Source organism: Alosa alosa, chromosome 16, assembly GCF_017589495.1.
Source record: "Alosa alosa isolate M-15738 ecotype Scorff River chromosome 16, AALO_Geno_1.1, whole genome shotgun sequence".
Taxonomy (NCBI): Eukaryota; Metazoa; Chordata; class Actinopteri; order Clupeiformes; family Clupeidae; genus Alosa; species Alosa alosa.
This window is the reverse complement of record NC_063204.1, coordinates 29,794,744-29,807,597: the sequence shown is the minus strand read 5'-3', so window position 1 is coordinate 29,807,597 and position 12,854 is coordinate 29,794,744. Positions and strand designations below refer to the sequence as shown.

Genomic DNA, 12,854 nt, shown 5'->3' with positions numbered 1-12,854 from the left:
AGACACCCCCCACCCCCACCACCCACCACCCACCTTCCCTGCTTGGTATGTGGAGAACGGTATAACCGTACAGAGCAGCCGGCAAATCAGTTTCACCTTGACGGGTGGGGACTGAAGGACAGCGGTCGGCGAGCGTGATGTCACCCAGGCCTGACCTGAAATCCACTGACCTCCGTTTCCGAAGGAGTTTTGTCAAATGTGACAAGTCAGGGCATTTCTCAAATGTCACTTCATAAATGATTTATGTCAAGGCACGCAGGGCGAGCGCACAGAGGCCCATTTCTCCTTGAGAGGCGGACTGGGCGCGGGACAGAGAGCAAAGAGGGGTCGGCCGCTGTGGTCAAGTGTTAAGGGTGCAGAGATTAAGTGTCCACTGTACAATATACGGCTGTATTCACATGTCACAGTCAATAGGTTTTGACATGAATTGGCACATAATTACACAGAATCAGAGAGTGTATTAATACATCTGTTATAATATGATTAAGAATGGTGTAATAACATCATAATAACACAAAGGGGCACATTCCATTTAGTATAATGGATTGTGAATAACCATAGGAAAGGAAAAACTCTAGCAATTTAAGTAAATATCTTGACATAATTTTTTGCTTCTTTACCTCCATGTGTGTGTGTGTGTGTGTGTGTGTGTGTGTGTGTGTGTGTGTGTCCAGGAGCAGTACGTGTTCATTCATGATGCCATCCTGGAAGCGTGTCTGTGCGGGGACACCACCATCCCCTCCTCCCAGCTGCGCTCCGTCTACTATGACATGAACCGCCTGGACCCCCAGACCAACTCCAGCCCCATCAAGGAGGAGTTCAGGGTGAGTGTGTGTGTGTGTGTGGGGGGGGGGGTCGTGTATGCACATGAGAGAGAAAGGAGAGAGATAGAGATGTGTATGTGTGTGTGTGTGTGTGTGTGTGTGTGTGTGTTCATATGTACATTCATGTATGTAGGAGAATGTTGAGAGTTTGTTAAGTATGTCAAAGTGGTATTATGAAAATAATATATATATATATGTATATATATATATATTTCAGAAGCTGTTTATGAATTAACATCTCATTAAGTGTTTGCATGTAGGGGTTAGACAGCTTATTGTTTTCTGACACTGAAAGTGTTGTGAAGAGTATCTCACTGTGTGTTTTTGGTAGGGATTATGTAGATAGGTGTTACGCATAGACATTTAATCAGGCGTAGGAAGTTAGGAACATAATGTGAGTGTGTGTGTGTGTGTGTGTGAGTACCTAAGGTTTAAGACCTTAGTCATTGTACGTAGGCGTGCTCTTATTACTATATGCAAGTGTGTGTGTGTGTGTGTGTGCCCTTAATCACTCTCCTGGTCTCTTCTCCAGACACTGAACATGGTGACTCCCACGTTGCGCGTGGAGGACTGCAGCATCGCGTTGTTGCCGCGCAACCATGAGAAGAATCGCTGCATGGACGTTCTCCCGCCCGACCGCTGTCTGCCCTTTCTCATCACCATTGACGGGGAGAGCAGTAACTACATCAACGCCGCCCTCATGGATGTGAGTGTGTGTGTGTGTGTGTGTGTGTGTGTGTGTGTGTGTGTGTGCGTCTGTGTGTGTGTGTGTTAAACATTACTGTCATGGACATACTGCCGTATTATCTTAGCTTTTGTTCAACGTGTGTTTGGATACTACTCCTACCTAATTTCCTTCAGTAACACTCTAACAAACTAAATTCCAACTAAAGTATTATTGTAGTACTATAGAGTTACCACACCTGTGCCAAATGAACAAAGAAAGTTGTTCCTCATGCATCTTTGTACCATTACCATGACAACTTTGTCTTGAGAGGAAGTAGGAAGAACAATAGAGTGGAGAAAGTGAATGAGTGAGTGATTAAAGGAAGCAGTTGTAAAGAAAAGAGAGAGGCTCAGAAAGAGAGATCAAGAACTGGTGGAGTGGGGACTAGTTGGTGGAAAGAAAGAAGAGAAAAGAGAGAGAGAGAGAGAGAGAGAGAGAGAGAGAGAGAGAGAGAGATGGAAGGATTGTATTTCTCCACTCAGCAGTCCTGGTGTGTCCTGTGGTTTAATGTGGGCCAGCAAATTGCACATCCATCTCTATAATAATCACTTGTGCTTCTCCAGTACCAGAGTCTCCTCAGCAAAGCCAAGCGCATGGGAGGTGGGGGCCGAGGGTGGGGGGGGTGTCATGATAAATGTTCGCTGCTTGTCTCAGCACTCCACCGACAATTATGTGCTTATTGAAAATGATTAAAAAACAGATGGAGTTGATTCATTTCCATTGTCTTGGAAATGGCTGAAAACAATCCATAACCGTGAACGGATTTTTTAGTGAGAAAGCTCTGTAATATGACTCTATCTGGAGTCAACTAATGGGGAGAAAATGCTCCGTGCCCAACTAAAGTCTTATTTGTTTTCATTAGTCGACAAGTCAGGGAGTCTAGAAGGATGAGTATGTTATGCGTCTGAGATATGATATGTTTTTCTCTCCTAGTTTGTTTTATTTTTTGACGTGTACTGTGTATTCCTTTAGTTTGAGCACTCTGAAAGTGCTGACTCATCCTTTCTGTTCTCCCCACCCCCTACCCGCCCCTTTCAGAGTTACAAGCAGCCCTCAGCATTCATCGTTACCCAGCATCCTTTGCCCAACACTGTAAAAGACTTCTGGAGGTTGGTCCTGGACTACCACTGCACGTCCATCGTGATGCTAAACGATGTCGACCCAGCACAGGTGAGTAAGACTCGCACCTTACAGGTTCAGCTCCAGAGCTGTCCAGCTCTCTGCTGTGTGTCTTTCCATCATTGTTTGTCTCTCGCCTTGTTCTCTCTCGCTCTCTCGCTTTTTCAGTCTCCCTCACTAGCACACAGTCGCACACATGCACACAGTCGCACACATGCACACAGACACACACACACACACACACACACACACACACACACACACACACACACCACTTGTACAGCTAACGTGTGAGATGTAGTGCTGACAGGTTTGGAGGATGTACAAGACACCAGTGGTAGAGGTAGAGATTGACTGCGAATTCTGCAGCCGGAGGCCCTGTCAAAATGGCCAGGGATCAAAGCACAGCACTAACACCTGCACCCAGCCCAGCCCAGCCCAGCACATGTCCTCTGCCACTCATTCGCAACTCTGACAGTAGCCACAAACCTGTTTACTCCTCTCTCTCTCTTCCTGCCCCCCCTCTCTCTCTCTCTCTGTGAGTGTGTCTGTGTGTGTGAGGATGGATGTTTCTTTGTGTGCTAGCACATTTGTATAAGTGTGTCTGTGGCCGGGCCCTAGAGAAATAGTCCATGTCATGCTCTGGACTGTCTCTCCTGGAGAGTGTGGACGGACGCCTGTTCCAGTGGCTGCTGTTCTCCTGTACCCAGGCCCCCAATGCACTCCCTCTACACCACTAAACAGCTGCTACTGCTGAGCAGCCACAAGCAGGCAGAACAAGTGGAGAGTTTGGTTCCAAAACGCTATATCTCCGTTTTCAAAAACATTAAAAAGTCATGCTATTTAATTGTGTATTTCAGGTAATATCAAACAAATTGCAGTTGTTCTGTTTTAATTGAGTAAAGATAAATCAAATAACAATACTCATACAGTTCTACTGAAATGACTTTGAAACTCAAAAAAATGATTTATGAAAATTCATTAAAATGGTGGATAAAATGGTGTTTTGCAACCAAACTCTTCAAGTGGAGCCATATCTGGTCATGTTAGACTCACTCACAAAGGAACGATGCAAAACCAGACCAGGGTGTTCACTTGTTTGAAGACTTATACTCAGGTTCTAACTTGTTCCACGTGTGGCTTACTAGTTTATAAGTTGATGATATTGATTCTGTGGAAATGATTCCTTTGTGTTTGATTGTTTGTTTGTTTGTGTGTATGTGTGTTTGTGTAGCTGTGTCCACAGTACTGGCCTGAGAATGGAGTCCACAGGCATGGGCCCATTCAGGTGGAGTTTGTGTCCGCTGACCTGGAGGAGGACATCATCAGCAGGATATTCCGCATCTACAACGCTGCACGGGTACGGGATCACACACACACACACACACACACACACAGGTATTTTTACATTTTTAATATAGTCACAAACACATAATTATACATAATTACAGATACACGACTTAGAACTCACAAACACCTACAATTTCAGTCTAATTAGAGGAATTGTACTGTGATGATTGATTGGTAATTGACCGCTAAATGACTAAATAGAGATATATCTCACGCTCACTTTTGCATGTGAGTGTGTGTTAGTGTGTGAGCATATGCCTGACCATGGCGTGTGTGTGTTTGTGTGGTCCAGCCCCAGGATGGGTACAGGATGGTGCAGCAGTTCCAGTTCCTGGGCTGGCCCATGTACCGCGACACGCCCGTGTCCAAGCGCTCCTTCCTCAAGCTCATCCGGCAGGTGGACAAGTGGCAGGAGGAGTACGACGGAGGGGAGGGACGCACCGTAGTGCACTGTCTGTAAGTAGCGTACACGCACCATAGTGCACTGTCTGTAAGTAGCGTACACGCGCACACACACACACATGGACAAATACACACACACACACACACACACAGAGAGAGACATTCATAGCATACTACATACAACTAAGTATGCAGACTGTTGCACACATGCAATCACACTCAAGGACACACACACAACATTGAACTGTATCAAATGGAGTAAACTACTTTAGATAGTTCAGAGTAAATGGCTGGAATTCAATCATTTCAAATGAATTTCTTTCAATTAACAGATCTGAAAGAGAAGTGTATAGCTTCTCATTAAAGAATTAGTCTGGAGTGGCTCGCCAAGTTGTCCAGCCTTGATACCAAACCCACACAGTGTCACCATACAGGAGTCCAGGAGCCGCTGATGTGACGTGCCCATGCATCATGATCCTGCTATAATGCTACAGTATACAACCCTTTGCCTTCTCCTGGCCAACACATACTGTAACAACTCCACAAGTCTCCTTATTCTCAGAAGCCTATACAGTGTTCCCTTTAAAACAAGGTTGGGATGATAGGGATTCTCTTATCCTCCTGACCACTGAAATCTCAAGCACCATTCTCTCAGCCCCCCCGTCCCAAGGGAGACCAATTAGAACACACACACAGGCACTGGCATTCCTTCCTCCGATGTGTTCCGTTACGGCCCGCTCCGCATTTTCAGCGCTGACATTTTAAAGACCGCTCGTCCCGTTTGTTGATCGCCGGAATGTGCCACCGGCCCCATCGCCCACAAACCTGTCATGTTCCTCCCGCCATCCTAATCCCTCCCACTCCTAATCAGCCTCCTTAAAGCACGCTTTACATGGGAGAGCCCAGCCACGCAGCGCAGCGCAGCACAGCACCGCCTAGTACACAATGAGCAGAGAAAGAGCTCTTTAGAGCGCTCGCACAGCCCATAGTCTTAGTATGCCTGCATGAACAGCACACAGGCACTCTGCATCTCTCTCTCTCTCTCTCTCTCTCTCTCTCTCTCACACACACACACACACACACACACACACACACACACACCGTCTTTTTATCTTATTTGAGTCTGTCGGCGGTGTGTTGAGTGATGAAGGGCTCAGTCCAGGTGGGTAAGGTGAACTGGATGAGGAGCGATAGCAGGGAGGTGCTCTGAAGCAGGGGGGAGGAGGAGGAGCGGGGGAAGGGAATCCAATCAAGCTTCCTCCCCGTGGCCAGATTTAGCCGGCAGACCCCTGGAGACGGACCTCCAGGCTGGGGGGCCGCCACTGCTGCTGCTGCCTCTGCTCAAACTAACCGTGCCTATCGCATTCCGTCTCTGTCTACACACACACACACACACACACACACACACACAAACATGCACACATGCTCGCACACATGCACACAAACATAGACACACACATACACACAAAATTCCCCTTACTCTCTACTTCTGCCTTTCTTATATCCACCACACCCCCTATTTCTCTCTCTACTTCTCTCTCTTTCTCTCTCTCTGTCTGCCTTCACCACTTTTATGCTCTTTCTCTCTCATGCAGTTGCTGTGTCTCTTTGTCTTTCTCTAAGTCTCCCCCTCTTTTACACCTGCTTTTCTCTTTTACTTTTATCATTCTATCTCTCTCTCTCTCTCTCTCTCTCTCTCTCTCTCTCTCTCTCTCTGACTCTGGGGAGGGGGTGTTATGGTGTGCTGGTGGGAGATCTGTGAGTGCAGTTGTTTCCTCAGGCATTGGGTGGGTGGGAAATGAGATCCATCACCCAGGAGAGCAGAGGAGCCAATGGGTCGAGGAGGAGGAGGGAGAGAGGAGGAGGAGGAGGAGGGAGAGAGGAGGGAGAGAGGAGGAGGAGTGGAGCTGATGGGGGAGGGGGGGGTGGATATTATCTGTCCTTCTGCATATACCCCCCACCCCCCAGTGGTCTCCAGCACACATTTACATTGACAACACAGAGAAAGAAAGTCCTGGCCTGCTTATTCCTGTCTCCTTTTGCTCTCACACACACACACACACGCACACAAACATGCACTCACTCACTCACTCACTCACACTCTCACACACACACACACACACACACACACACACACACACACACACACACACACACACACAGACAGACACAGACACACACACACACAGTCAAGCATATTCATATAAATGTGCACACACACATTGTGCAAGTACAGACTTTCAAAGATACACTAATAGACACACCCTCACACAAACACAGAGTCAAATATATTCACATAAATGTGCACACATATATCTTGCTAGCATGTACACACTTTTCACAGATACACACACACACTCAGACACACCCTGACACACCACACAGACACACACACACTCTGTGGCTTCCCTGGCTTGGACCTTCATCCATTTCCCCCGGGCCCACCGTGTGTGTCGGTCGGCAGGAAAAAGCACATCCATGTGACTCTTATTAGATTCCCCGCCAGATTCCAATCTCTGGCAGCTCTCTCTCCCCCAGCCTACGCACACACACACACACACACACACACGCACACATACACATGCACATGCACATGCACATATAATACATCTCTCTCGCTGTCTCTTACTGTACATACCTCTCTCTTTTCTTTCTCTCTCTCTCTTTCACACACACACTCATTGTGCGTGTGTGTGTGTGTGTGTCACCCTTGCGCTGTCTGTTACTGTGCATACCTATATCTGTTTTTGTTCACATGCACACACACACACACACACACACACACACACACACGTTCATAATTAACAGTTTAAGACATCACTTGACTGTTTGTCTCTTTCTTTGTCTTTAAAGGCACACTATGCAGGTTTATCTTAAGCTTAATATGCAAGTTTTTTTAGCTTAATTTACCTTAATTTACCAGCTTCAGATTCATTGGAATGGTTATATGACTTTTTTCGGGTTGAATGGTGGCCGTCTCGCTTCCCCCTAGCGCCTGTGAGCGGAAAAACCACCCTTGCAAATGCAGGCCGACGGCCTCAGTGTCAGGAAGTATAACGAGTGTAACGAATTGCTTTACTGCATTCAAATACACATAAACGCCAGGCACTGGCTAGAAAAAGGTAACGATGGAGTTTCTCAGACATTCGTCATGACAGAGCCAGCGAAAAAGAAGCAAAAACCGAGAAAACAGTAAGGAACATGCCAATACTGCATAGTTTACCTTTAACGTATGGACTGTTTGGAATGTACGTAAATGTGCGGACATTCTCTTCTCCATACACAGATCCATTCTTCACTTTGCTATCTCCACCTTTTGCTAGATATTCTTCTCATTCACTCTTCAATACAAACATATTTACACACACATACCCAAAACTCTCTATTGATCATCTCTCTCTCTCTCTCATTCTTTGATACACAGACACTGAAACACTGATTCACACAACTAGACAAAGAACAGCAAAATGAGTTGCTTCAGACTATCAGCCCAAAGTATTGCTCCTGTTCATCATCGTGTTACTCCTCCCCAAAGACATGAGCTTAAATATTAGCACTATGCTGCGACTCAGAGAGGTTAACGGTCCTGTTTGAACTGAGCCATCCGAGAGTCTCCAAAACTTTTTGATACGTACTCCAAACACACCCCTCTGCCTCAGTGCAGTCTCCTGTTAAAGTAGGATTGGGGGTGGTGTGGGCTTTTGAGCGGTCAAAATGAAACACAGCAAGTCCCAAATGCAACAGCGCAGGGATCGGGCTGAGGGATGTAATCAAAAGCAGACCAGAGAGTTTAGGCTGCGGAGGCTGAGCGGGGAAGAGGCTTCTTTCTGGGCCATAGGAGGTGGCGGAGCACCATCTAGTGGAAAGAAGTAGAATTGACTTTACTTTGAAAAAAATTCAACCGAAGGAAGCGGAGGAAAAAAACATGTGACCACAATAGCCTCAAATAGTCATGTTTTCCTGTGTGAAGCAGTCTCCATTTCCCCCCATACGCACAACCACTGTTAGAATAATGTTTTTGGCAATCAGCGAAAGAATGCGTGTGTGCAAGACTTTTTTTCTAGGTTCTCACATGATGAATTCCAGTTGGTTTACTGGGACTAAAGACCTCTCTCTTTTCTCTTTCTCTCCCTCTCTCTCTCTTTCTGTCTCTCTCCCCCTCTCTCAGGAATGGAGGAGGACGTAGCGGGACGTTCTGTGCCATCAGTATTGTGTGTGAAATGCTGAGACACCAGCGCTCAGTGGACGTGTTTCACGCCGTTAAGACACTGAGGAACAACAAACCCAACATGGTCGACCTACTGGTACGCAACGCTCTTGATGTCTCAGTATGCATTAGTAACTTGATGGTGTTATAGTACAGATACAATCTGAATATCCTCCTGTGTATAATATTGCTATATATACTGTTCATTGCCCCAAAGGATGCAGTCACATTACAACTTACAGTATGCCCCAGATAGTGCACATTATGTTTTATTGCACATTAAGAAATTGTGTGTGTGGTGGAGCGGTGGTAATGTCACTGACTGATGATCTCAACCCAGGTTCAATTCCCGCCATTGCGAAACAGTGTCACTTTGGATAAAAGCGTCTGCTTAATATCAGTCAACTTTAAATTCGGATGACTATATCTGGCTGCCTGTCTAAGATGTTCTTTTCTCTTTCTGTTTGCCTTGCAGGATCAGTATAAGTTCTGTTATGAAGTGGCACTGGAGTACTTGAATTCTGGTTAAGTTTTTCGTCTAGGCTGGAGGCTTCCACCCTTCCCCCCTCTGCCCCGCCCCTGCCCCTGCCCCCACCCCACCTCTGGCACCCCGCTTAACCCCGGACTGAGACGCAAACACGCATGAATGTTTTTAAAAAGTGCTGGACGCGCGACCCAGCATAGGACAAGTGCTGCTTAGGCCGCCCCCTAAGTCAGGAGACGCTGGCGACGTGGGAATGTGGTCTTCGAACGGGGATCGCGAAGGATAAACGGGAATAACAAAACAACTTTGCGAGAAACCTTTGATGGTTTTTTTTAAAGGAAGGGAGGACCAGACGCTTGCACTGTCCAGCTGAACTGTCTGTGGTGATCCATGACCCTCCTTCATCTACGACCCCCAAACTTGATATTTGACCTTGACCTTTGACACCCCTGTGCTCTGTGTATGTACATTTCAGCAAGAGTCCGCTGGAGCAATGCGCTACTGTATCCCTCCTCTCCTCACCCTCGCCCCACCCCCACCCAACCAGCATCCCTGAACACTTTGAGGAGCACACTGATGTACTTTGACGCTCATTTGTCCAAGTCTTTTCATTCTTCACTTCCTGACACTCCTCTCTCTATCTTTCTCTCTATCTCTCTCTTTCACTTTCTCTCTCTCTCGCCTGTGATTCTTGTTAATTGCCTTTTTATCCTTGTTGGATTATAGTTGTCATTTCCGTTTTTGTGGGGAATGCAATGTTAGCGTAATGTTGATGTTTTGTTTGTATTATTACTGTTATTATTATTATTATTATTTTATTTTTATTTGATTTTCTACTTTTTGTTTGTTAATGTGAGGCAGTATGAAATGTACAGCTGAAGAAAAAAAACATGAAACTGGCATTAAGAGTGCGAATTCTAAATGTAATGTTGCCATTGCTATGATCGCTAGGGGTGTCTTTACGCTGACCTTTGGGAACTGCTGATACAGTCCATGCGCAAGCTTACCGTCATGTCAAATGATCCAAAGCTTTTATTTGTTGTCCTTGTTAATATTGTAAATATTTGAAGTTCGGCAGATTATTTATTCATTGAGAGTTTTGTGAAGCACATTGATTGACAATCATGTTTTTATTTGGTCATTATTTTTCTCCCTTCACGGACTCTACATAATGTTGACAAATGCTATTGGTAGCCTTTTATTTATCTTGTATGGAGAATTGATTCAAACTTACAAATACATGCATATCTATATATGATTATGTGTATGATTGTGTTTTTTTCTTTACAAAAGAACAATTGGATCCGGATCCCCCAAATGCTAGAAACATCCCATTGTCTCGGAAAAAAAACAAAACTGCCTCAGTTTATCAAAACATTACATAGGTTACAATGATAACCCATAGACTGTTTATATAGAATATCTATTTTCAAAGTCTGCAAAGGGTTAAGGACAATGGAATACATTTTTCAGTGGCACACCGTAGAAAAAGAAACTTAGGTTGAACAGGAGTTGAAATAAAATATCAAAATCAGTTATATCAGATATAAACCAAATGTTTGTGTTTCACTGCCTGGAAATCAACTTAATAACACCTGTGACACACTATTTTGAGCAGATAGGGAAATGTTCTGTGACATTCAGTGGATGCAACCAAACATCCAGTAGGCCTACCCATTAAGAAGTTGTAAAAATGAATGACTCCAACACTTTCCCATTCATAAAAACATCAATTGTCATGCTACTTTTGTCTCAGTAACTAGACAGGACTATTCCACTACATCCTGGTAAGGCAACAAAAATCATTTGATATCAGACACGATAAAATACAGTTTGTTGTTATGGAGGCATTACATAGATATGCAGAGAGGGAGGAAGTTACAACCCCATCTCAATGACTGAACTGAACTAGGCTAGCTAATTCAGTCAAAAAGTGGGCTGCCGCCATTTTGTTTTTTAAAAAGTCGTCCAACATGTGCTCAATTCTGCCCACATTTTCACAAACAAGCCAATTAAGCTGCCACAACACTGATGGCCACAAATTGACTATATGCTATGGAAGGCCCTCAGCCAGCTTTATATTTCCGGCAGGGCGTAGCAGCTGTTGTTTTATTGTACCTGTTTACATGGACATGGTTGAGTGTTGCACCTAGTGAGCACGTCACAATGCCAAAGAATTTATGTGTGTATCAAAGTTGAATAAAGAGTTGCGCTGTTGGGCATAAACAGGATATTCAGTGTACTAGTGAACACAAAAGTAGCATAATACCACAGAAGATGCCGTTACAGTCCAACTGACGCTCCACCGGAAGTACATTTACTCATTTACATGTATTCATTTAGCAGACATTTTTATCCATTTTTATCCAACTTATCCAACCCGGGTTCGATTCCCGGCCCGTGGTCCTTTCCGGATCCCACCCGGCTCTCTCTCCCACTCACTTCCTGTCGTTCTCCACTGTCCTGTCAATTAAAGGCATAAAAGCCCCCCAAAAAAGAAACATTCAAGCAGCATTTCAGTGGAAGCCTTCATCTCCTTAGATTAATACTGCAATAACAAAGAGAATGAAAGTGCAGAAGTTTAAGTACTGATCAAAGTCTAGGGAGGCTACATACCCACCAAATTTCATGTGCCCCGGTGTTTCGGTGTATCGTTGACCAAAAATTCAGGAAGTAGATGACGAAAAAAAAAAAAAAAAAAAAAACTTGACAATCCCTATATGACCGCGGTCATAATAATGTAGTATTTTGTTTTAAATTTAAATTCCATCAACTGGAAATGTGGAAAACCTACTTGGACAAAGATCCATGTTTATCTTGCCCCACACACAGTGAGGAGGATGGTAAATGAGACAAAACAATCCATAAGAATCACTGTTAGTGAGTTACAGAAAAAAGTATCACCTTGGGGTCACCAAGTCTCAAAAAAATATTCAAAAGTGACTTCTAAATACATTATTTAGAGGGATTTCCAGGTAAAAGCCTTTCCTATCATATAATTACACTGTAAAATCCAATAAGTAAACCTTACTTTAAAAAAACATGGAAACCATTTGCCTTGAAAAATCAGACTAAAGTGGACTGGGATTCTAAAACTGAGCTTACAAGCAATTCCTTAGTGTAGTGTATTAACACTACAGCAAATTCCTCTTTAACCTACCTAGGTATTGCAAGTGAAGTGTACTTTAGTTTTCATTCATAAAACTCATGTTCTGAAGTTGAGGTAACTAATCAACCAATTCCTCATATCTGGAATATGTAGTAACAGTTACTTGAACAGCAAGTTAATCTTACTTGGTGAAACCATGGAAACCGATTGCCTTCAATTTAGCAAGTAAATATTACTCATATACACAAGTTTGAATAAAAATAGGCTCTATTCTAAAATAATGACATTTACAACTGCATCAGGTACAAATACGGCTTTGAATTATTTATTATTCTTGTAAAAACAACAAAATTGTGTTGTTTTAATAATAAAAAAAAAAAAACATCTTAAAATGTCTTAAATGGCACAATTTAGCTGTAGCAACAACCTACATCTTCCTTTTTTCTCCTTGAACATTTTATAAAAATCTTTTTTAAAAGGCCTGAAACTAAAATATACAAACTTTAAGTATCTCAGTAGCCTGTACCAAATAAAAATCAACACAGTAGTCTAACCTAAATGAACACAATACATGAAAAATACTGTCTGGATATTCCACTGGATATTCCACCATTTGGAGAATTACACTCATT

General features: G+C 43.9%; 1 protein-coding gene across 1 annotated transcript in view; it reads left to right on the top strand.

Moving 5' to 3' along the window:
* The window catches only part of ptprma (protein tyrosine phosphatase receptor type Ma), a 190,397-nt gene extending 180,026 nt beyond the window's left edge, over positions 1 to 10,371 (top strand). The window contains exons 28-34 of the mRNA XM_048265863.1: positions 675 to 824; positions 1,357 to 1,530; positions 2,590 to 2,721; positions 3,905 to 4,030; positions 4,313 to 4,476; positions 8,591 to 8,726; positions 9,105 to 10,371. Of these exons, the coding sequence (XP_048121820.1) occupies positions 675 to 824; positions 1,357 to 1,530; positions 2,590 to 2,721; positions 3,905 to 4,030; positions 4,313 to 4,476; positions 8,591 to 8,726; positions 9,105 to 9,158 (936 nt within the window). The 3' untranslated portion in view covers positions 9,159 to 10,371. The remainder of the gene's footprint in view (positions 1 to 674; positions 825 to 1,356; positions 1,531 to 2,589; positions 2,722 to 3,904; positions 4,031 to 4,312; positions 4,477 to 8,590; positions 8,727 to 9,104) is intronic.
* The last annotated feature ends 2,483 nt before the right edge of the window (positions 10,372 to 12,854 follow it).